Source organism: Blennius ocellaris (genome assembly GCF_963422515.1).
Source record: "Blennius ocellaris genome assembly, chromosome: 17".
NCBI lineage: Eukaryota > Metazoa > Chordata > Actinopteri > Blenniiformes > Blenniidae > Blennius > Blennius ocellaris.
In genome coordinates, this window is record NC_137666.1 from 10,691,258 (window position 1) to 10,717,318 (window position 26,061).

Below are 26,061 nucleotides of genomic sequence, written 5' to 3' on the forward strand. Positions count from 1 at the left end.
GTTTATACAGTAATGGTGGATTTGTGCCATTTATTTTCCATGAGTGCTGGGGAAAAAACCCCCCACAAGTATGCAGTATTATGTAAAAGAAGTTATAATGGTCAACTTTAAAAAGTGTAAATAGTGGCGAATTAATGGCAAGATTGTTTATTTCAAAACCAGTTGTGTACGAGTAACAGACAGAGACAATAAATAATGCAGAGACCACACACTTCTCATTTATCAACAAATGAGTGCCGCAAAATGAAAAGTTTTTGCTCACTTCTCCACCCAAAGCAACGTAAAATACACACAGAAATGTTGCATTGTCCTTCTCAGCCACTGAGAGAGAAGTTTGATACTTCGGGATGATAAAATGCTGGAGAAAAAAAAAATGCATTCATAAAATTTAACGACATACAAGACACAAGATGTTGACAGAAAAAAAACCCAATAAACAATAAAACAAACAGATAAAGGAAAATACCATTTGGTCTCTTAAACAACATGTTATTTCCAAATACACATCATGAAGGGACAAACACAGGTACACATCCTTCATTCTCATCATGTAGGTGGCAGTTTCTCGGCCTGTTTGGCCGCCGAAGCAAAAAGACAATGTAGGATCTTACACAGCCTGCTGCCATACATTAATGCAACATACATTTTAAAATATCATCAGTATATTAAGCGGTCAGCTGAACAATGGCTGCAGCTGGAGAGGACGCGGTCCCCGTTTCAACTACATTAAGCTGAACTAAAAGTTACTTTAAGCCGAACTAGAAATCATTGGCTGAAGCTGAAATGCGATGAATGCACTTAATATCTGTGCAGATGCCATACAGTTTGGGTGGAAGAGTCCATGATGCACTAAGTTAGTGTGTATAAAGCATGAAGGCATTCCCTTACATTATAAGAATATTACTAAACATGAAAAGGCAAGAACAGGTGTTATAGTACATCTAAGTTCCTTGAGAAGAGGAGAGCAGTATCATTGTTTTGACCTTGTAAGACAGGTTAGTGGACTCCCAGAAATATTTCAGAGATACTCGCCGTCCACAACGTCCTAACTATTAACATTCCAACTATTATCATTATCATCATTGTTATTATTATTGTTATTATCATCATCGTTATGTCAGGTTTTGTAACCAACTGTGAGCCTCATACGTTTCTCTACGAGCCGTAAATCTGAAACAACTTGAACCTTGGATTAAAAAAAATCCACACGTTTCCAAATTATCAAAAGCAATATAAAATGAAACCAAAGAGAGAAGTAAACAAGCAATTCATATTTACACTAAGTACAAGTGACACAACACAACTCATGTCGTTCGGCCGGTGACAGTCATTCGCGACTCCCTTCCAACCGCCGACACGTCCTCTGATTTGATAGTCAGTTTGCCGCCGTCGCAGCGCTCTGTCCCTGTTCGAATGAAGCTTGGAAGTCGAAAAGTCAGTCCATGGAAACTTTTAAAGGTCATCAGAGCCACATGATGAGACAGAGAGAGAGAGAGAGAGAGCAAGAGAGAAAGAAAAGGGAGCGACAGAGGGTGGTGTCTGGCTCCCTCTGGTGGAGAGTTGGTGCGATGACATGAGATGAGGGGCGGCGGTGCTCAGAGGTTGTCCCCGGGCTGGTACTGAGGCTCAGTGGCAGTGAAGTAGTCCTCCAAAAAGGCTTGCAGGTACTCGAAGGTGGGCCTCTCCTCTGGGTCTTTCTTCCAGCACTGCACCATCAGCTCGTGCAGGGACGACGGGCAGTCCTGCGGGCACGGCATCCTGTAGCCTCGGTCCACCTGCTCCAGCACCTCGCGGTTGTTCATGCCTGCAGGGACGTGGAGAAAAAGATAAAGACTCGCTCAGAGAGAGACAGCAGCTTTTCAGCTTCTATATATATATATAACTATATATATATAAACAACAGAAGTAACTATAGCTGTGCTACTAATGGGTCCTTTGTGGTCAAAATGGATCAGTATTTTTAGATTATTGATCAAATAAAAGGACGGTACGTGGCTAAATCATTTAGATGCCTCGGCTATACATCTCCCACATGGTCCAGAAGCATGAACGGAAGAGCATTTGACATGTTCGCGCAGCCAGCTGGGAACATCTCTCTTCAGAGTGCACCGTGTAATGTGCATTATGCAACGCGCTGCTCTTCTTTTTTTTTTTTAGTGTGCAGGCCCCGGCGTCCCATCGAACGCTCACACATTCAGGTCGATCGCAAGCAATCATCCGGAATTGAGGAGTGATTACACAACCCCCAGAGCACAGGAGGACTCTCACCTGGATAGGGCACCCTGCCCTTGGTCACCAGCTCCGTCAGCAGGATGCCAAATGACCACACGTCCGACTTGATGGTGAATTTCCCGTAGAGGGCCGCCTCCGGAGCGGTCCACTTAATGGGAAACTTTGCACCTGAAACGAGGAGGCGACTTTTAATTTCATGTGGCGTTCTTACTGCAGTGATTCCTGTGAAAATTACAGATCGAAACAAGGAAGCAACCTTTTTTTTTTTTTTAACCCTAAAACCTCCTGTAAGTAGGTCAGTCTTCACTGTACAGACTTTTTTTTTTCCTTTCCTCTCGTCTGTGTTTTCATTAGAGCAAAGAGTGGAGGACATCAGAACATCCCACCAGGGAAATAATGGAACAGATTCATTATCTGTCTCTGCCTCGGTTTGCACTTGGCCCAGGTCGATCAAGTAGGCATTTAAATTGCTAATAAATGAATGACTGAACATGTTGACAGAGTGACTAACGGAGTCTGGACATGCGCCTGAGTGATTCACAGAGTTTGCTCGTCTATTCCTCATCATTTTAACTCAGGCCACTGTGAGAAATTGATTTTTTTTTTTTTTTGGAAAGGGGGTGGGTGGATTATAAGTCCTCTGCGCAGGGTCCTCTGCTGTCCTAAATCCTGCGCTGTGGCCTTATATCATACTGGGTGGCCTTTGCGATGGTCAGACCGCATGTGCTTATTTTTTTCCACTGGTCTCATCGAGGCAAATTCGTGCCCATTCGCTGTGCTTGTTCTGAAGAAGTAGTGAGACTGTGTCTGCCGAATTGGGACAAAGTGGAATAATCCATCTGCCAACCCACTGACTATTTTCCTCTGGCGACAAGCTGCTTGGTACGCGGGGCCGTCGCGGACGAGAAAGATACTATGAAAACAGTTTGACAAAAGAAAAAAAATCAGCGCACTGCGTGAATTCTAACGGACCTGTGTATTACGCAACGGAAAAGTCACAATTTCTCTGTTTTCTGAAAGTTTTCAAACTTGTTTTCTAAATTACGGCGGTCGCTCAAAACTGTTCCAGAATCGAGCGTTTCCACCAGTTTTCTCTTGTATCAACACAGCTTTTCGGAGGCACAGTCGTATATCCTGGAGACACGCACCACTGGATCAACTTCACTATGAAAAGCACTACATTAACCAAAGCCTCATAAACAGGAGCCAATCGATCCCACTTAACAACATAAGTACTTCGAAAAATGAAATGAGCAAATTTGATGAGGCATGTTTTGCGCCTCGTATGTAAGCTTAAGTAGAAATGGAACCTTGTCCTGGTGTTTTGGAGAGTCAGAAAACCTGACAAAGAAAAATTGCACTTTAAAAATCCCCTACTTTACAGCAAAAGCATAAAAGCCATACGATAGAGTAAGTTGGTAAAATCACGCATGTTGAAGGCTGCAGAAGTCTAAAAAAGCACTGGCATTGGCCACTGCCAAGTTTTTTTGTTTCAAACATTATCAAATGTACTCTTCTGATGTCCATCCATCTCATCATTGCACGTTCTGAAAGTATCATTAAGGTAATGAAATTTTATCAGATGTCATTTTAAAACGCAGGTTGCCATGATCAATTTAAACCTGCTTGATTCATTATTCAATTAAATGTTTTTTGCAGTGTGTATATCTTTTATCAGCTGGTTTTGTTAAACTTAAAAAAAAAGAAGTAAGATTAAATCGCTCCACTAAATGGGTTTGAACAGAGTTCATCAATAAAACTGACTTAATGTATTTCTTGAGGCTTTGACACGGTAAGAAAGATGTGAGAGGACTAGAGAAGTGCAATGAATTGTTTCTTGTGGTATAAAGAACTTGGTTTGACTCATTTTCTTAATGCTTTTTAATGTTTAACTTCATTTTTTTAACAGCTTCCAATCAGAGCTTTATGATCCATTTAAATACCTAAAAAATTACTTTTTCCATATTGAAACCAACCCAAAGGTCGAATTTGAAGTTGTTATTATCTATAAGTTGCAAGCAATCTTTATAGCTCTGAACTAATTGGAATTCAAACTTTGAAGGCAGATACACTTGAACACAAAGAAATATCTACAAGTATAAGAATGACAGATGTGTTGTATAATGTTGCCTGATGCAGTCGTAGTAGATCTCGTGACGTAATACCGACTTACTGTTATATTTGTTGGTTCTGATCCATTTACACTTTAGATGCGTCACACACATTTTTATTACTCACTACTACAAAAACATTCTTGCTTCATGGTGCTGCTGATTTTAGTAAACTGGTAGTTTTAAAGTAGTATTTAAAGAAGGGAGCGCGGTATTTATGAAAAGCTGGTAGCAACCCGGCGCGGCAGGCTCTACCTTGTCTCGCCGTGTACTCGTTGTCCTCGATCAGCCTGGCCAGACCGAAGTCAGCAATCTTGCACACCAGGCTGTCTCCGACCAGGATGTTGGCAGAGCGCAAGTCTCTGTGGATGTAGTTCATCCGCTCGATATACGCCATGCCAGCTGCCACCTGGGATATCAATGTTTAAAAAAGAAAAAGAAAAAAAAATCATTAAACAGTTTCAAGGTTGTTAAATCTGAGCTGCACAAGATTTTATCACAGGTTTACAGGAATACAAAACAAATGTGTAAAAATAAAAGCGCGACGGAGAGGTTTGTGTTTTAAGTGAAAGCTGAGAAATTCACTGAAGAGTTTCTCGTCTCACCAAGAAGTTTAGATTTTTTTTTTTCCGTTGTCCATTTGATGCTTTTATAACTCAGTCATCACTGTGGTAAACAACCATATACTACAACTAGCAATTCATTTTATTGTGGTTTGTCAGCGATTACCATCGTCTCTTTTATTGTGTTTTGTTTTTTTTTGTTTTTTTGTAATCCATTTTGATGTTATTCATTTTGATCTTATCTTATTTAACTTTTGGAAATGGACGGACATTGAGCACTTGTCTTGTTTGCCTTTGTCACTCAACCCAGTATCTATATGTCTGGTTCATTGTCTGGGTTTTATTTCGGTTCGTTTTGATATGTCAAATGCATCACATCTGGATCACATCACATCACATTACATCAAATCGAATCTACCCACGGGTACAAACGAAGGGAAACTTGAACCTTGACGCAGATTTCACAATCAAGTTCAAACTGCTGGCATATTAATCAAAACCGAATAATTAAATAAATGTCCTATAATGTAATCATTTTGGCCATTTTAAATGTAATAAAGCCAATAATGTGATAAGACATTTGAGACATCGCAGTAATTATATTTTGCCAATGATCTAATAAGTCATTACATTAAGGAGCAGAATAAAAAAAAAAAAATCCTTTCAAAATGTAATAACTGCAGCAGATTTTTTTAATAATACATAACTACAACTACAATATCTTGGGGGGGGGGGGGGGGGCTTTATGGCATTTCTTTATCAAAAATAGATATAGAGGATTGGATGGTCACACCTCACCATCCGTCTCAATGCATCATTTCCTTTGGCTATTTTATTACATTATTGTCAGTTAACACGTCATTGGTTGTTGCAGGGTGTAAATGAGCAACACTGAGCCTTTCTGAACACACAGATAACAGCTGAGGACACTCAAAGAGATCCAGAGTCCAAATTCAGAGAACATCATCACGGTCTGTAGCTGCATCATACCTGAGCGGCCATGTCCACGAGGTTTGGCAGTTTAAGGCCTCGCCCTTCTCCATCCTTGAGGAAATCAAGCAAACTCCCTACAAAAAAAAGAAAAAAGGGGTGAGAAAATCTGTTCGGCTCTTGTCGTCTCGTACTGAATTTACACGCTGCATCAATTCTGGGATTTCTTCCAAACATGCTACGCTTGGCTCAGATAATCATTCCCCAGTTAAGGTTGTGGTAACTGAAGATATTTTGTGCAAAGTCACTCCTGTGTGATAATCAGCGTGATAAAATAATATATGTACGGGATACTAGTGGCCTGTGGGACACATGAGGTGCCTGTCTCAACATAATAATATGTGAAGCTAATTTGAATGAGACTGGGTTTAGTTCAAGGAGTAAAATATCAAATGTGTGCATGTTAATTAAAATTAGAAACATAAAATTAGTCCCTTCCATTGAATGAGTTACCATAATTGCCATGAATCCTTGAGGTAAATGTGCTTAGTCACAATTTGGCACTCTGGTACTGATGACTTTTAAAAAAAATTATTATTATTATTATTATTTCTGTGGGCCTGACAGAGACACTCCCTGCACATGTGGACAGGAGGACAGGAGCCTCCTGCTGTGAATCAGGACACATCCTGGAACTCTGCATGCGGACGCATGAATTATGTAAACACTGTGGAGGCGTGCGCAAGAAAGCAGGTATGCAATATTGATGATAGTGTCCCTTTCGTTTATCAGTTTTTAAAATAGCGTTCACCTTTGCTCATGTACTCCGTGACGATATATATAGGCTCCTCGGACACCACGGCGTAGAGCTGCACCAGCTTGTCGTGTCGGAGCTTCTTCATGATCTGCGCTTCCTCCAGGAAGGACTCTGGTGACATGGTGCCAGGCTTCAGCGTCTTCACAGCCACTTTAGTTGTGCCGTTCCACGTGCCTGACATTTAGAAACGCGTATATAAATGAGTGTAGAAGTATGGAAGACAGTAAAAGCTTCATTTCTATGTATCCACCCATCTTCTATAATTGCTTTATCCAACTTAATTATGCCTTCGGCTGTTGACAATCTTGGCTGGCTACGGGTGGAAATTAATACACCGGACAGGTTGTCATACACACAAAGACACACGCCTTTCCAGACTCACCAATTACTTAACGCGCAAGTGTGTTGACAGTGAGAAAAGAAAAACTCCACCCAAAACTCTACATCGGTCCCCAAGTCCTCAAATGAAACTGGAATAATGTCACTTGGACTATTTCACCAACGTACAGCCCACAAACTATAATTACATGATGGTTTGACCTTCGTTTTTTTTTAAAGTAACAACAAAAAAACAAGTACAATACAGGTGAAAAATAGTAAAAGTAATTACAAAATACAAACTGGGAGAGCAGCAGTGCTCGAGAACTTTTTTTTTGATAATCCAACTTATTTAGACAAAAAAAAAATAGAGAGGACCAGATGTTGAGCAACAGACAGCCCACAGCTGTCCGATCCCCCCCCCATGTGTGTGTGTGTGCCAAAAGATACACACCCATCCAGACTTCCCCAAACTGGCCGTTGCCGAGGCGTTTGATGAGCTGCAGCGACTCCCGCGGGATCTCCCACACGTCTTTGGTTTTGACAGACAGGTCAGTCAGACGGGGCATGCCTTTGTGGCATGGCACGATCAGCCGGCAGCACAGCCCTGCGGCCCTGGCTGGATCCACCGTGCAATTTCAGCCGGAAACCATAGAAACAATGTATGAAAATATCCTCTCTCAAACAACAAGTCACGTCTGGGCATATTTTTTTTTTTTTTTGTCCTTGTAATTTTAGAAGAGTCTCACCAGAGTAGTGCTGGACCAGCTGCTGGAGCGTCTCGAACTGAGCCCTGGTGGTGATGTAGTAGCCGCCGCTGTCCAGTTTGCGGATCTTGTAATGTTTGACATGATCTCCCTTGATGTCATCCCAGTCCTGGATGGAGAGCGAGTAAGCTCCTGGAAACGAGACGGAGCGCGAGTGACCGAACGGCCGGGCCGGAAATACAACGACTGGATTCAATTACTTAATTAAGTCTCAATAACTCGTCAAAGTAACAACTCGCTGGATCCAATTTAAGAATATCCACATTCTCACAAAAACACACAAAGTCTATCAAAAAAATATTGTGAACAAATGTACATATAAAATAATACTTGCTAAAAAAAAAGATTCAAAGGGTTGAATATTAGGTCAAGTTGTGGGGAAACTAGTGATGTAAGATTTTAAAAGTAATCAAGTAAACATAGTGTGAACTGTGTGCACCATTTTAACTAGTTTTTATCGTGCATATATAATACATAAAGCTAATTATTTAGAAGAAAAATATGGATGGCTGACATGACGCTAAAACAAACTTTAACTTTCGGTGGTGATGGTTTTCCCCATAAATAATTCGCATATACATGCTCATTAAATTAAAAATATCCCCGAGTTTCCATTCGTGCGTATTCACGAAGTTTTGAAAGCATCCATGATGTCGGCAAGCTAACTGCTCCTGCTGCTGCTGCTCAGTCTGAGTACCTTTGGTTGTTTCGCTCTCACGGATGAGGAAAGTGCCTCTGGCGTTGCCGTTGGAGAGCAGTTGCCTCTCAGCGTCTTTTCGACCTAATTTACCGAAATACCAGCTGCAAAGTGGAGAGAAAAGGAAAAAAAAAAGAGAGAGAGAGAAAAAAGAACTATTAAGTGGAATGTTTGTTTTTATCGTTTCTCGAATCATCTGATCACGTGCGACAATTAACAAAACGGGGGTAAAACGAGTTGTCCGATATTAACGAGGCGTTCGGCAGCACCTCTGAGACGGCTCACACATCACAAGATACACATTTACTCACTCCTCAGCTTGGATCGAGTCCACAGGAGCGACGTAATTGCTAGGAATGTATCCAGTTCCACCTGTAGTGAGAGAACGAGCCTCCCACCAGTCCCCCTCCCTGAAAGGAGCACCACGGATGGATGGATAGATAAATGAAAGAGGTAGGTGGGGACATACAGAGATAGATCAACATTTACATAATATCCAGACAGACACATATTTTTCTCTCTCTCTCTCTTTTTTTTTGATGCGACAAATGCTCCCTTGTTTCAATTCCAACATGCAGCTGTCTGCTGCTCGTGTGGACTTATGTCAAACTGAAATTCCAAGACTAAAATCACCGCTCTTTATTTTATTATTTCATCAAAATAGTTTAGAAATGAATCAGCAGACGGTGTCTGTGTTGAGTTGGTTCTCTGTCATCTCACGTTTGACGTGAATGCTAAGTGAGAAAAGTTCTGACTTCGAGTAGAGGAGAGCATTCAAACTAAATTGAAAGGTAAAACGTTATTTGAAAGCAAATATTAGAACACACGTTGATGTCAAGAACAGACGATAACAATTGATGCCAACGGGCCAAGTAAAAACATTTTTTTACTTTAAAACTGAAGATGCTTCTTCAACTCTTACCTTAATGTTATTTGTTCAACGACAAGATACATTTTAATAATGTTTTCAAGGATATACCAACTCTACTGCAGGCGTACACAGGTGTATAAAGTTTACGAAATGTGCTACTATATGTAGCATACATGCTACGTGTGTGTAGGAGTTTTACATGGATTATTGATGTTTTTAAAGCATCACATCGTCCTTGTTTTGGCTTAAATGAGTGGTGACCATGTTGTTTGACATTTATTAGTAAATCTTTGTGAGGCTGAATTGTTGGCGGTTTCTCACTGGTACGAACACTCTCGAGAATCAGGAGTGTCATTTCTGCCATTTAGCATGTCTGTCACGTCACTTTAGGTTATCATTATCGCAGTGAAGTGTAAATCTTTTTGGACAAAATTGATTTCAATAAGATATTTCGTGAGGAAATGCCATGTGACAGCTTTCCAGAGTAAACAAGTCACTTGTTGATTAGCACAAAGACATGCAGACCTTGCTCTCTACTACATAGAAGGTATTTTGGATTTACTTTTGAACCGTGGGAGGATGGTTCGGATGTGTTGAATGAATTGGACACATTTAAAAATAAAACATATTCAACATGAAGTGCAGCAAACATTTTTTTATGAAGGCTCCCCAATTTTTACTTGTTATAAACCAAGATAGAAATATTTCTTCTGTTTCTGACTGTAATCTTCACTCAAAAAGCTTGAGCACCGCCCTTTTAAATGCTGTAATGCAGATGTTTCCACTCTTACGTGCTGTTGAGGATCTGGAACCTCTCCCCCTTTCTGAAGCTGAGGTCATCCTCGGTCCGCGCTTCATAGTCATAAAGAGCCACAAACAGAGTCACCCCTGCGGGAGAGCAAAAGAAACACACGATTGGTTCTGGTGGTTTGCAGTTCAACAGATAAAGTAGTGAAGATTTCCCTTGTTTTCCTGCTGGGTTTGGTCACAAGTGTGGACATGAGGACTCGATGTTGCGTAACCACAACAACAATTGTTTATTCTTCGCACCCCATCTGCTGCTTTCTCTCCAAATCCTGATACAGTTTCTGCTGAGAAATCTTCAAAAAGTACTACGTCTTCGTTTTGGATGGACAGCGAAGAGGTCAGCTCTACAACCCCAATGTCTGTCACAGTGGACAGACTTTTAATTACCTGTAAAGCACATTCTACCTTGAGGTCAGTCTCATATACTCATTCACACGCCACCGGTGATGGCATGTAATCTCACAATTCCAAAAAAAAACTTTATATGAGCACATTTGATTCAAATTCGTCCAGGTCCTGTTGGGACTTGAACAGATTAAACAAAACTTTTCTTTTATGATTATAAAAGATTCTGTAAAATCTTTTTCTAATACCAGCCAAACACATTTGGCTTTGCATCTCAGTTAGTTCCACTTTCTTCTTTACACACAAAAAAATACGTATATATCATACCGCGAGTTCCGTCACTCATATCATGGAAAAACTAAAACTTCTTTATGTAGAGATACTGAGTTGTCCGCCTCTCATCCATGTGCACAAATTGCTAACATTGTATTCATATGGTTTCATTTAAAGTATTGTTTACAGGCTAGTATAAGAATGCTTTTTAATAGCTTTTTTAAACTCATAGCTTGGGTTTTATGGTCAACATCGTCTATGTTTATATTTTCAGAGCATGCATAAATTATCAGTTAAAGATCCTCAATACCCTATAGTGGGGTTTGTTTTTTTTTTATTATTATATTCTTTTTAATGATAATATCACTTCTTGTACAGGCAAATCCGAGGTGGTGGAAACCAAACCAGAACAATAATTGAAGTACATATATGGTATAGTGATAACAGTGACAAAGAAAGAATACATTCTTATGCTATTTAAACGTTTTTGTGCTGCAGTCCAAACAATGTTACGGAAATACCAACTGCATTGAAATCAGTATCAAAACAGAAACCAGGCTTTACTATTCGGTAAAATATAGCATCCACTGGAAATGGTGAATGAATTGCTGTCAAGGCCAATCAAGTTGAGTTGGCCTTGACAGCCCCCCCCCCCCCCCCCCCTGATATGGTTGGGAGCAGCCTTGGAGTCCCCTGTATCTCCAAATAAGCCTGAAAACTGTAAAAAATGATTTCATTTTCTGATTTGATCTAAATCATCTCCTGGACGGTCAGAGCTACAGTGTTGCCGTAAAAATCCTGCCTGTCAAAGCCATGATCCCAGAGTTTTGTGTCGGGCAAAACTGCAGAGCGTCTCTGGGCCTGACGAGCTGAAGCCGCCACCACGAGGTCAAACCAGGTTTCTGCTCCATACTTCCATCCGAGTTGCTTTTTAAAATTCCAGTCATTGCTTTGCAATCTAAGACATAAATATTCCTTTGCTCTGTGCTCCTTGTGCAATTTTTTTTTTATCCATACAAGCTGCTGCTGCTGACTCCACAGATGTACTGTGTATTTGTGATGGGATGAATCTTAAGGAAATAAAGAAAAAAAATAGCTGAGAATAGCTGACATCAAAGCAAAGATGCTGCTAATTTATGCGTCACATATTGTATGTATCTTTAAAATCTCAGGCGAGAGACTGGAAAGCCCATTTTGTTCACACTGCGAGCACGATGTCAGGTTTTTCCTGGTTGTCAGACGCGCCTCAGAGAGCGCCGGTGACAATCGAGCTCACCGTTTTTATATTAACTCACAGACTGCAGACATTCATCTTCTGCAGGAGGTTTCATTTGTCAGAGCGACAAACTGTCGATGCACGTGAAAAGTATACCCGTATTTTTTTTTTTTTTTATATATATATATAAACAGAAGCAAAGCAAAACCCTTACGAACTAAATCTAGACAGACTTAATTAAAGATCAAGCGGTATCCAACAAACTGGAGCTGGTTCAGCCGACATGAGCGGCTGCCAGACAATGAGTGGGCTTCACTTCAGAGACGGCTTTACAACTGCCTCTGACATTTTATCTCCCATTTTAATTGCTTTGCCTGTAGTTTGACCCCCAACTGCACCATATTTCGGGGGTTTTAACCCTCTTGCATGAACGTGAAGTTTGCAAACAAAGATAAAACAATAACTATATTGAGTGTTGTCATGCAACTCTGCACGAAAATAAATAAATGACAAAAATATATCATGAATCGTGAAATGATCTCTCTTGCTTGGAGCATCTTCCCAGTTAGACGGGGGGGGGGGGGGGGGGGGGGGGGGGGTCCTAATCAGATGCCTGAACTTGGACCAACCGGAAAAAAGGGGATGGATTGATTTTCTCTTGGCAGAATTAGGAAGCACCCTCTAATGCAGGATGAGTCACTAGACTACTGACACCATGCTACAGACAAGAGAAATGTGGATTTTTATACGAAAATATTCCAAAAGATGCTTTTGTTTGGATAATAATCTGGATCAGATCAAAACATGGAGAAAGAATGAGAAATGTATTTTGAACATCGTTTACGTCACGGTATCCATCCAGTTTTAATAGGAGCTCTGTTTTAATTTATTTTGGACCTCGGGAGTCAAAAACATGGCCTGTGGGACAAAACTGAGCCACAAGAGGGTTCAATCCGGCCTGGATGCTCTTGCCAAGTTTAAAAGTACCAAAATAAGTTAATAATTGCATTTTTACAAAGTATCCACAGTGCCTAAAATGTCCACTGGGAGTTACAGTGATTCAGTGAGTTAGGAGCACAGCACTGGAAGTCATAACTGACCAGCAGACGGCAGCAAAGAAGTGAAAGCGACCTTACAGCTGCAAATAATCATTGGCATTCGGACCGTACTATGAGGATAACTTTGTGTAAACAAGCGGTGAAGGCCACTGACATCTTGTGTTCGGACAAGGAAAACGTAATTTCAAAAGAAAGACCGTGGCAGGTATGATTTGTTATTGTACGTCTTTCTCCACGAATTTGAAAGTTTAGGACAGATTTTGTAAGCTTTAAGTCAAGTGTGAATATTTTTATTCTGTATTCTTATTTCTCTGCAGTAAGAGTAGAAAATAACTGGAGTAGTCAGTATTTATAGGTGTTTATACTGTAGTTTTACTGGTCTGGCATATCTGATACAAAATAAGTTCTGTTTTAGAATAAAAACAGCCCTTAAGTCAAAACTTTGTTGCTAAACTATTCTTGCCTGCATTTTAAGATAGAAACTGTATTTTTAAACTTCATGCCAGGCTTCTGTTAGTGTCTGAAATAAAAGTGATCTACAGAAAACATTCCGGTTTATTGGACAAATAAAGAGAGCAGCTGCTGTGCTGCTGTTGTTGTTGTGACATTTCTATTGGAGCTCCTGAGACCGAACTTATTGAACCGATACCTGATGGCCTAATAGGTGTGATCAAAGTGGCCAGCGGCTTATTTTACCGATTGTTCATTTATTTGTAAATGTAGTACTTTTTAACTGTTGGTCCTTTCATTGTAAACCGTTGTCAAAGCACACCATGGGCACTGGAGACACGAGTTCCACCGTCTAAATGTCTCCAACATGAACTCTTTCTCTGTGCTGCGGACGTAATAAAATAGTTTGTATCCTTAAGGTAAACTCGGGGAGGCAGATCGTAAGATTTAAACATGGCTGAGCACAGTGTGACACAAGTTTGATGTTGTTTATATAGCACATGTTGTTCTGCACGAGCTGCACAGCAAGTTACCCGGAACTTATTGAACTGTGACTTGACATTTATCTAAACTCAAAAAAAACAGTTAGTAGGAGATCCTCTTAACTGGAAATGTCCACAATGTTATCAGACAGTTGTGTTCTTTCCCAGGAGGTGAAGTCATTAGGATTCCAGAGTACCGAGCCAACTGCAAAGCAGCGTAATCCCCCCCCCTCCGCGCCAAAGCCTCACCTGTCCCTCCCCGGGATCGCAGTGTCCCGGACTGCGAGGACGTGTGGACCCCGCCAAACACCGTCACTCCCTGCGTGGCGGCGCCGTGGAAGTTGTTGTAGTTGGGGATGGTGGTGACCCCGAAGCTGGGGTAGTGCTGCGGCGTGGGGTCGGACCCATAGCGGTAGCCCGAGTTGTGCGAAAGGCTGGTCTCCCGGTCATCAGTGAGTTTTGCTGCTTCTTTATCCTTACATTGGACACAGCCCATTCTCTACTGTCTGTGGGTGGAGAGAGAGAGAGAGAGAGAAAGAGAGAGAGAGAAAGAGAGGGAGAGAGAGAGAGAGAGAAAGAGAGATAGACACACACACACACTAGATTAGCATGTACGTAAAACAATGGCTCCATCGGGGAGAGATGATTCAATATTCTATTATTTCGGGGCTTCCTTTGAGAGTTACAGACTCAAAATCTTTCAATTAGACCGAAATTAAATGATACTTTAACTCCAATTAAAAAAAAAAAAAATGAAAAAAAGAACAATGTGACAGAACCATATGTGCAACGGGATCGCTGATGCTTTAAGATTTTAAAACCACCACTCATTATGATTTTCTTCATTCGTGAGAGGAATTCACACTCAGCCACTGCAGTTACAAGCTGGCGTGCAGTTTTGGGGTTGTTTTTTTTTTTTTTGGTAGTTTTACAAGAAGCCCCACACACACACACCCACACATCACAACACAGACTTAAAATGCACTGAAACACCCCTCAGCAGCAAGCCGCTCCCTCGCTCCACGGCGAGTGTGATGGGTGGAGGGGAGGATGGTGGAGGGGAGGAGGGTGGAGGGTGGAGGGGTGGGTGGGCTCTCAGAGCACTTGGCCTCACTAAAGCAAAGCTAAACCGGTTTCTCTAAAGAGCGAGGCAATCGGCTTTGTCAATTAAAGGGAGCCGCGCCGTCTTTACAGACCTAGTTAAACTAATGAACATTTCGGCTCAACGTGGCCCCCTTTCAAGCTCGGGAAACTCACAAAGCCGACTGAACGCGGGCAGGAAGAGGCCACTGACAGCAGCGTTGTCTTTCATCAGCGTGAGCAGCCAGCTGACTTCAGAGACAGCTAATTGGAAACACACTTGTTTACAGTCGGTGTGTGTGTGTGTGTGTGAATGAAGGGAGAGGTGGTGCCCGGGGGCAGAGGATAACGGGACACCCCTCTGTCTATTAAATGGACTCGGCTATTGACGAACGGCAGCGTAATCGCCTGATCTGTAAGTGTTTTTGCCAATGACCCAAACAAATATGGAGATCTTCCTTTGATACAACCAGGAAAAAATGTCTGCACATGATCACGTCTTCGTTTTCAGTCCCTTTTTTTTTTCTTTTTTCTGGAAACTCTTGCATTCCTGAGTGGCGTGTTATGAAGGACTCCAGCTTAATGGCTGCAAGCAAAAGCTACACAGTATACGACCAAACTCCTTCGGGCCTGTTTTACATTTACTAGCCAGAAAAACCAAAAAAAGCCTACATAAGAAAAAGAAAAAAAGAAAAAAAAAAGTGCAAACAGATGTGTCACTCGCTGCATAATGCAGACAGAGCAGCCCAGTACAAGCCAAGCCAAACACTGCAAGTGTAAAACCCATGTACGTTTTTAAGTATGTTATGTTTAGCACAAATGGAAACTTAACGCTAAAACTGGGTTTCACAAAGCGACCACAGAAGTCAAAAATTCTTATGGTGACTGAAGTTACACGGTACCGAGAGAAAGATAAAGTAGAAAAGTGTAAAAAATATAGTACAACAGCTCACGTAATTATCAAATTCATCAAGAAAAGGTTCATTCAAGGAAAACCTTAAAAAGACACACATTTTCCTTTATAATATCCCAAAATACAGTTTTACTTAATTGTGATCATGTTAAAGAATGCAATGTGATAATATACTATGATATATTATAATAATATATAATATTTACAGTATACTGTGTTTGAAGGATCTAATATTTGTTGTGAAACCAACAGAGGTGAAAGTACCAATTTATAGTCATTATTTAGTATTTTGGAGTAAAAAGTGATGTAAAAGCCAGTTTTCCATTTACCGTCCCCACATTTTTAGTATCTCGTCCCTGTAACTGTGGGTTTCTCACTGCTTGTTTTATTGAAGAAAACCCTAAACTGTGAGTGAGATCAGGAGACTTCTGACTCTTGACGAATTTAAATGTTTTCCCTGAGCAGATGTGATATGTAGAAATCAAATCACCGATATTAAGTATCTAATACTTTGAGTACTTTTAAAGAACAGTTTTTGTGATTTTGGACAATGGCGGGCCTTGGGACTGAAAATCTCACTGTCTACCAGGTCACTACTTATGATATAGTTGAGTGAGGAAGGACATCCGCCATAAAATTAATACCAAATCAAACATGCAGATCCTCTAATTCGAAGTAAAAGAAGACTTGAAATGGAGAACAATGTCATCAATGTAACAGTATTTACACCCAAGAAAAGATCGTCTGTACCGTTTCTACCTCATGATGAAAAGGTGAGAACATGCGAGTGCAAATGGTAATAAAACACCCCGAAAATATTGTTATATACCTGTATATCAACATCACAATGGAAGTGAGGTCAGAAGAAGCTGAAAGAGTAAAAAAAATCTCCCACAAATGTAATAGAGTATAACCCAGAACAAGTATGAGGCCAATGGGTGCATTAAAGCCAAAACAATAAGTAAGTGAAAGTACTTGATTAGTTTCTATCGCCACCCTCTCACTCAACACGTTCAGTAATAGGAAGTAACCACTTTGGTGACGCAGATGACGACTGAACATCACCTGTGGCGCCGACAAAAGAGTCTGAAACACTCATTTGTCTCTCCTGTCTGTGCAGTATTTTCTCCACTCGGCGAACCGAAGGGCTTTGAAGGCAGCCACTGCAGAGAGAAAGAGATCATAGTGATTCATTGCTGCCAATAAAAGCCCATAAAATACCGAGAAGAAGAAACGAATCCAGCAGCAGCATTACAGTATGAGCTCCGACTGAAGCTGAGGCCGTAGACGGAAACACGAGGAGGCCCGGCGCTGCTTCGCCGGTAATCCTTCAGGTATCAAGTCATCGTCTGTGACATTTATATTTACATCTTCCATCTTGTTTACAGACACCATGTCTGAGCTCCTACAACAACATTACGCACAATAAAAGGTTATCTGGCCCTCTATTGGGGAACTGACCATATTTGGCGACTTGCTCATTTCCTCCCGTTTTATTTATTGTATTTATTTATTTTCTTAAATCGAGCTATATAGTATTTACCATGAAGAAAAATGTTATGCCGCACTTTGAAATAAGTGCTGTCTGTGTAGGATTTTTTTTACAATATGTGTCATTAATGACAAAGTATGATAGTTCTGCCTGAAACTTCTCATATTATTCCAGTTTACCCCAAAAAAACAGCTCCTACTCCAGGTTACTACACAAGATCACCTGAGTGACACATTTCTTTCTCAGAAAGTATGACAAAACATAAAAAAATCGTGCATATTTTATGCTCACGAGGAAAATATTTAATGTTTAGTAACAAAATTGTAGGACAAGAGGACCGACTAGTATGCCAGGTACCGATAGGATTTAATACTGATAAATCTTGAAATATTCAGTTTTTCTGTAATTTTTTGATAAATAAATAACATAATGGTTTTAATCTTTTTTTGTTTTACTTTAAAAAGTCTAAGTAAATATCCATTTCCATCTTTTAAATTTTAAACTTAATATACATGTCATATTTCACTGTCACACGCACACTGACGTTGATTTCATGTGATAAATGTTCAGTTACCAGCATGACTGAATCCACATAACGGAAAAATAGGGAGTTTCATTCAACATGGACATACATAATTTATTTCACCCCATTTATCCTCATATTAAAGGTTAAGTATGTTTTTAGGCGCCAGATAAACTTAAATGGACAGTTTTACCTATTATTGCAGCTTACTGGTGGTCCAGGGTATGAATGGACTATTGAAATGCCTTTTCGATATCCTTTAGATTGAAATATTCCTCTTGCAATCGAGTCAGATCAAGAGCTCAAATATACAGCATTCTAATTACATACCTAATTATTTGAGCTTTTTTTTTAATAAGTAAAATATGAGGTGAAATATGCCATGCTCACAGGTCCCAGTCCATAAAATGACAGGAACAATTACTTTATGTATTTCTATGAATCAAAACAACATGTAATTCAGGGAATAATAAGTATTTAGAGCGTCTTTAAAAAAAATAATAAAATAAAAAATGTACAGACAGATTAGAGAAAAAAGTGTAACGGTATTAATCTCAAACAAAGTGCATTATGCATAGTGCATAGTCAAATTAAAACAAAGTCTGCGGGTGGCCAGTGCAACATAATGACGTCTCTGCACATGCACGAACATATTAAGTGATCCGAGTGGGATAAATCACGTAAAGTCTGCTTTCGGATGGATTTTCTCTTCAACTGCAGTGATTGAAATAGCACTGCCTCCACTCCTGCAGGGATCCGAGTAAATGAGTGGAGATCTCATGTGGCCGTGCTGCCTGTGGGGATTATGAAAATCCCCTTGCACTTCAAGCAAAAAGGCCAGCCACGACTATCGCTTTAACATTTCTGCTAACGTTCCGCTGACACGGAATCTAGGCCAGCCGTATTGTTTATGTACGTCCGGTCCGCTTCACGTGTTGTAGTAGTTCTCTTTCCAGTTTCGTGAGCTTTTTATAAACACGCGTACGTGAATCATGCCTGTGCGCATCCGTGTTGCGAGATAGTTTCCCCCTGAAACGTCCACCGTGTGGGAGTCAGGGGGAGGATCTGACAGCAGAGATGCAATGACAAATCGAAAGCAGTCTTACATAGGGAAAAAGTCCTCGGAGACGAAACGCAGCCATGACGCCGAAAAACTTCCGACAGCAAAGGCTGAAGACGCATATTCTGACTTTTACTGGCATTTTTTTTTTCTCTGCCTGTGACAAGTTTCAAAAACAGTGTAGAGAGGTTGGCAATCTCACCCCCGGTTTTCTCCCGTTTGACTTTGAGCTCATTGATATACCTCTAAAAGTGCCACTAAGTGTGATTGTTTCTTTGCGTTTGCAGCGTCCACAGTCAGCTCCGGCCTTCCACGTCTCCGAGTTGGACAAATACAGATCGAAGAACGAATCTGCAAATAAAATCTAATTTATCAGGGGATGTCTGTTATAAAGGATGGCGAGTTGACTACAAACCAAACATATTGGTAAGACTGAGTGATTCTGCAGCTGAGAGGAGTTTTTTGAGGGTTTTTTTCTAAAGCATTTACAGATTTTGTGGCCACCAAAGCTTCTTCTGCAAACTGGAAGGAAAACCGCGAGGGGTGCAGTATTTGGTTTGATTGTAATCTGCAACCAAGCTGCTAAATGCCACTAAATCCTACATGCTGCTCCTTTAAGGAGATAAACAGTCATTTGGATTTATCAAGCAGATTCAACGGGAACAGACAAGACTTATCAGATTTTTTTTTTTTGCCCGTAACATAATAAGAGTTTCAACAAACATTCATCGTGAGCTCTCAGATCGGAGGGACAACAATTCTCTCATTCAATTACACGCATGAGTCAATGCCATGTATCATATCAATACGTCAAGACAAAACCCCCACAATGCAGAGATTTCGGGTCAGTGTTTCCCTTCCTGCTTTTCACCATGGAACCACATACACATGCTGCCACGCTCGGCGCCTGACCTGCGGCACAACACCCCCCCACCCCCTTTCCAAAAAAAAAAAAAAAAGCAGACGATGGCATTGCAGCCTCGGGGCTTGTTCCTTTCTGTGGCACAGGCTGGGTATCGAATGACCACCTCAGCCTCTGCGAGAACAATCATCACGCTATTTTCAGACCCAAATGAACAGCTTGCCTTGGGAGAGGACCACGATGGCGTGATAAAGGAGATCCTATGGGGATGGGGGTTGTAGCTATACGAGGCTTATTGGAGGAGTTAAAACGGGGAGAAGGCGGAGATGAGTAAAGGCCGAAGAGGGAAAAAAAAACAACAACACAGAAAGTCAAAGCGAAGGGTGGTGAAACTCCTCTTCTGATGTGGCGCGAGCTGAACAAGTCGATACGACAGGACGGTCTCGGCGCTTCCGCGTCAGTCGCCATCACTCCACTCCGCTGGAAATGAACGACCTAAAATGACAGCATTTTTTTTAAGGCTGCGAGAGTGTTAATCATCTATAATAAACACTCGGCGCATTGGAAGCAATAATGAAATCCCGGCTCATTCATAGTAAAGCTGCAATCAATATACTAAATTAAAAAGGACAGACATGTCAGGGTCACACAGCGTGACTGATGGATTAAACAGGAGAGCGTCAGCCAGGCCTGAGAAACACACACGTGTGCTCTTATTGTGCATCAGCAAGAGGAAAACACAACCTAATTGGATGTGCTTAATCGGAAAGAAAAAAAAATTGTTTTACTCACTGAACAGCTGAATGGATTTGATTGGTAATTGGGTAATCAATGGGCAGAAAATGCATCAACAATTGTTGTGATAAATGATTACTTCACAGTTGCTCCCGAACTAAAACATTGCGGCGCTAAAATGAAATGATCTGATCACTTCGTACGATTTCAGTATCGAAGGCGTTTATCAACGACTCCGGTAATGTTATAAAACTATCCGATCGCTGAATTGCAACTAATGATTTATTATATAATGTATTGAATCTCGTTCATTTAACTCGGAGGAACTCACATTTTAGATTTTCACTCGTACAGGCGGTTTTTATGAGGCGGTCTTGTAACACAAAAATGAAAACGGGGGGGGGGAAGGAAGACCGCAAGAATGATGGCAAACTGAAATGAAGGATTGGAAAGGACAGAATCAACGCAGCTGCTTGGTGCTACAGAAATAGAGGCAATTCTATTGGTCTGCGGGGTTTGCACGTTTTCTCTGCGCACTCCAAGGACCGGTCACTCTACGTCACATTGCAGGTGTGAATGTGACTGTCCTCAGTCGAGCCCTCCGCCACCATGAATGACATCAATTCAAGCAGGAGGGATGGACATTCCTCCTCACTGGAGACGATGACGCATCACTTCAACCAAAGCTATGTGAATGATGTCACACCAGATCCAATTCATTCGTCGAGACAATTCGAGCACTTCATTTCGCCTGTCCGTTGTGATGAAGCATTTTGGACGCGAGGCGAAATGTCCACGCTTCATGACGTGGCCTGGAAACGGAATCAACCGTCCGCAGCTTGAAGGCGACGAACAAGCTCACCTGAATCACACCTGTACAAGAAATAAAAAAACAAACAAACAAAAGAAACAGTCTCCGATTGATTTCTGTGCTGGCTTTGAGCCGTGATGAATAAACCATGTAAACGCTGACGTTCGTCATCGCGATTATTTTGCAATTCAAGTTTCTTAAACAAGGATCCCCGTTCAGTGTGAAGTGTCGCGTCCCTGTACACTCGGATCATTGACATGGCACAAAACAAGGTCAAACTTCCCACACGCCGCCCACTGACATCGCAGTCACACCGACCTTATTCAACTCCCCCCCTCCCAAAAAAAAAAAAGAATCCTACTTTCTCTTGATTCAACAAAGAGGAGGCCAAAAGGGGATCGTCCTCAGCTGCGTGCCATTTCGAAGGCACGTGAAACCCACTGCTCCGTCTGCTGGATCTGGTACGACGACCTCCGACAAGCCTCCTCCTTGTGGCTGCCATTCTCCGGACAGTTACAACATTTGCTTGTGTCGCACAACTGAGTTCATTCAGTGTATCAACAACAAGACAATGGGAGCGTTTCACTCCGCGACAAGATTACCAGCACAATGAAACGCAGTGTTGGAAGCGTTCAAAGCATTCCCCGCGTCACTGAATGAACAGAGCCGAGTTACAAAACCCACAGCTGAGCTTTATACAGTATGTACATGTGGGTTTAAGCCCAACGGTGTTTTTAGTGCCACAGTGTTGAGTCTGTTGAGTCATGCTGTTTAAATCACTGCGACCATTGTGAACGGCTTTTCAGTCAGCGAGCTTCGTGGCTCGCAGATGAGCACTTTCCAAACGTTAAGAAAAGAGCAAATTAAAACGAAGGGTTTTTTTTCTTTTCATTGTTGTTTCTTTCGCCGGACGGTCTGAACTGGGGGGCAAGGGGGGGGGGGGGGGGGTGTTTCAATGATTTCTTTCCAAAAGTCGTGCCAACAGAGAGCAATAGTTAATGTAAGAATCCACTGGAAATAATGATGTGGTGTGTCTATAGCGATGGAGGGCGGAAGGTTTTTTCGGGTTGAAGTGAAATCACATTTGAATTGACGGAAAGTGCAAAACAAAAAGTGGGACCACGGAGCGTACGAGCGCATGTCGGGCCAAGCGGCAACGACCAGCCGATTAGACGACCCAGGAAAGAAAAAATGGGAATCATTATGAGTGGAGGTAAAAGGCCAGAAGTGAATATTTGCTCCATGTGAGGAGTCGCTGCTTTTTTTGTTTTTGTCGTCGTGAAATTCATACCGTCAGCTGAGTTGAGGGTTACACAGAGGGCCTCGGGGTCGGCCCTACTTTAACAGCAGTCCATTCATTGTGTTTGGAGGAACTGGAGCGGGTTTGGAGCAACACACACACAAAAAAACAACCTATAACCGTGCCAATTATTAAAATAAATAATGTAAAGATGTGTTTCCTTTTCCATAATCGATTAGGCTATTGATTATTTGTTGGCCCCCTGAGGGTCACTCTGTTAATGGCACCCACTGTGCGTTTGACATCTATTGATCATTTGAGCTGTGAAACACCAGGAAACAAGGACACGTGCTCCTCACGGCTTCCGGTAAGCCCAAACTTGAGCTTTCCAGGCGTCTGTGAGACACAAAAAATAAAATAAGGGGCCTCTGTGTGTCCTCTTCCTTTCCTCGTGAAAGTCTCTGGCCATGTGTCAAAGCGCTGTTGGGCAAGACCCTTAACTTGATCCGAAAACGCACATTGTACATGCAGCTGTTGTCACTGTGTGAGCGATTGTGTAAGAGAAGGAGACAGGCCACGTTCAGTGTGGCGAGACTCACAGTTCTTTCCACGCTGTTGACAGCAGAAGAGTATGGATCAGAGGAATAGTTACAGGATAGTCATCTGTTGACAACGTTTACAGTGTTGATCATGAAGCGGAGACACGGCTGCATGTGTGACGCCGGGGCCAGCAGGGCCTGCTGACAACCACCATGGCTTTAATCAAAGTGACCCCCCCCCTCATGCTCTGCTGGTCATTTCCACTCGGATCTAATAGACTTGACATGCAGAAGCTTAAGTGAGGGCACATTTGATGTGTAGTTTGCAGTGTGTGGACAGAAAGGGCCTGGGGTGGGGTGGGGGGGGGTGGGGGGGGGGGGGGGGGGGGGGGCAGCATGAGCCACAACATGCAACTCCTTTCATTCAGATTTGTTGCATGATATCACGCACAGCCATTGTGCAGCCATTCGTGGCCAGACTGAGAGCTTCAGGGAGAGAGAGAGAGAGAGAGAGGGAGGGGGTGGGAGAGAGGGAGAGAGACAGAGAGAGAGAACATTTGCGAGCCATCACACTGATTGCTTAACTTATTTCCAATGGACGAGGTTAGCTCTCAGCTACAAACACAGCACATCCTCCCCGGTGTTTGCCTCCAAGATGGATGGCTGCACCTCTGCACCTCGGATGAGAACCTCTCTGATGTGGGGATATTTAACAGCTTGACAATGCAATTATCCCAAAGCTCTCGTTGATATTTTCAGAGGAGGGGATGTGCGCGCGCGCGCGCGTGTGTGTGTGTGTGTGTGTGTGTGTGTGTGTGTGTGTGTGTGTGTGTGTGTGTGTGTGTAGGGGGGGGGGGGGTCAATGAGGGGCTGTGGTGGAGGATTTTCTGCGTGTGTGTGTGCACGGCCTGAGCTTCGGCTCGGCTCTGCAGCAGCATCCATCCTTGGTGCTGCAACACAAGAGAGCCCCCTCTCCCGATCGCAGCCCTGCAAAACATCCTCCACATTCACGCTCCCTCTCTCTCTCTCTCTCTTCTGCCTCTTTTCACACTCCGCCTGGCAAACTTCACACGGATCAGACGAAAACTACACACACGGAACGACTCGAGGAAAACCGGTGTGATCGCAGCGTCTGGAGATGTGTTGTTCTCTCTGTCTCCCCTTCGCTCTCTCTCTCTCTCTCTCTCTCTCTCTCCCTCTCCCTCTCTCTCTCTCCGTCTTCCCCAACATGAATTCATCTCGCAGCACGAGCGAAGGGGACGAGGCGGCGCAGCAGCGATTGAAATTCAGCGCAGGAGAAAAGGAGCCTGCTTACCGCAGAAGAATCAGTTTAATCCATCGGAGTTTCCAGGAGGAGTTTCGAGGCGGAAAGTCGCCGATGTTTTCCCCCCTCTCTGTTGTTCGGGGTCTTTTCTTCACGCAGAGAGGGAGAGAGAAAGAGAGAGAGGAGAGAGAGAAGAGAGAGAGAGAGAGAATAGCGGTGGGAGAGCCGTCCCTGCCGATTCAGGAGCTCCTGTCGCCGCCGTGTGTACAGATGATGACGACGAAAAAACGCGTCAAGCTCACCGAAGAAACGGCATTCAAGTTCTGGTGACTGTCTTCAAAATAAAAGCTGTGCAGGAAAATATATCAGACAAATTCAAGAAAAGTATACTTAGATTATTTGTTTTCTAATATATTGTATGCAACACAATCAAGCAAAGAGTCGATTGACAAAAAAAATATTAAAATGGGAAATAAATATTTGATCAAGAATGGATGCCATACAAAAGAAAGGCATATCTATTTGTGGCTATAGACGACTCCCAGTCATAATTAAAATAGTAAAATATCATAAAACATTTTTTTTTAATTCACAGTTTGTTTTTAAAGGTAGAATCAAATAACAAAATCTTGAGACAAAAAAAGTACAATGTTGATGACTGAAATTCTGACAATTGCAAGAAAATGAAAGAAGTCTGCAGGGAAAAACAATTTAAATTACTCGTCAATAACATGGATCGATGTAAGATTACTAAAAAACAATAGAACAATTATTCTAAAATGAATAAAACAAATATATAAATGTGTAAATCTTGTGTTGATTTGTACCAATGTCACAAGTTCACACTCAATATTGATAAGCTTTCTTTTAACACATTTTTACCTGACAAGATTGGCTTGCGGCTTTTAATTTTCAATGATAAAACTTCTTGCTGTGGCAATATTCGTTTTAAAATAAACATGTGCGCTAAAGGAGTAAAATGTGAATTCCCTGCGGCGTTTACTTTGAAGTAGAGTGCTGTCGTACATCCGGTCCGGGCTCTGTGAGTATTGACGCAGCTGTTGTTTGCGTATGGCTGATGCGGATCCACACGGACTGAGAGCCCTGATGGACACGTCTCTTCTCCAATGACAGGTTACAATGCAGAGAGAAGGACGCCCCCTCGTCTTTGGGGTGAGTGAAAAACAGGGCAAGGATGTCAAATTGTCTGTTTTTTGCTCAAGCGTTGTGGAGCTCTCTGTCTGCTGCCTTGTTTAGTCTTCCTCCATGAGGAAGGAACAGGCCTGCAGCTCCAAGGTAAACAGTGCACAGAAAGTCAGATGAACTTAATTAAAGTTTTAATCACATAGAATATTTGCAAACCTCCCAGTCTGTTTAATAAGCCAAGATCCTTCTAAACAATTTTCCCATTAAAGCCAGTGTATGTAGACCAGCTTTCTCCCCCCCCCCCGTGGACTGATAATAGCTAAAATCACCTGCTGAGGTCCTGAGGTCTTTTATAATTGGAATTAAAAAGCTGGCCATCACAGGAATTGCTGCTCAGGAGGACTCAGATGATTGGAAAACACTGCTTACCTTCTGTTGTGATGAAGAATCTGCATTGCC

At 42.0% G+C, this 26,061-nt stretch overlaps 1 protein-coding gene across 1 annotated transcript; it reads right to left on the minus strand.

The window, feature by feature from the left end:
* Window positions 1-131: 131 nt before the first annotated feature.
* On the minus strand, window positions 132-24,694 carry fyna (FYN proto-oncogene, Src family tyrosine kinase a). The gene is made up of 12 exons (XM_080512749.1): window positions 24,508-24,694; window positions 14,187-14,443; window positions 10,098-10,194; window positions 8,747-8,845; window positions 8,436-8,539; window positions 7,721-7,870; window positions 7,426-7,590; window positions 6,648-6,827; window positions 5,897-5,973; window positions 4,599-4,752; window positions 2,269-2,400; window positions 132-1,804 (listed from the first exon to the last, which is right to left on the minus strand). The coding sequence occupies exons 2-12, from the start codon at window positions 14,431-14,433 to the stop codon at window positions 1,596-1,598; spliced, it is 1,614 nt and encodes a 537-aa protein (XP_080368875.1). The 5' UTR covers window positions 14,434-14,443; window positions 24,508-24,694; the 3' UTR covers window positions 132-1,595.
* Between the last annotated feature and the right edge of the window lie 1,367 nt (window positions 24,695-26,061).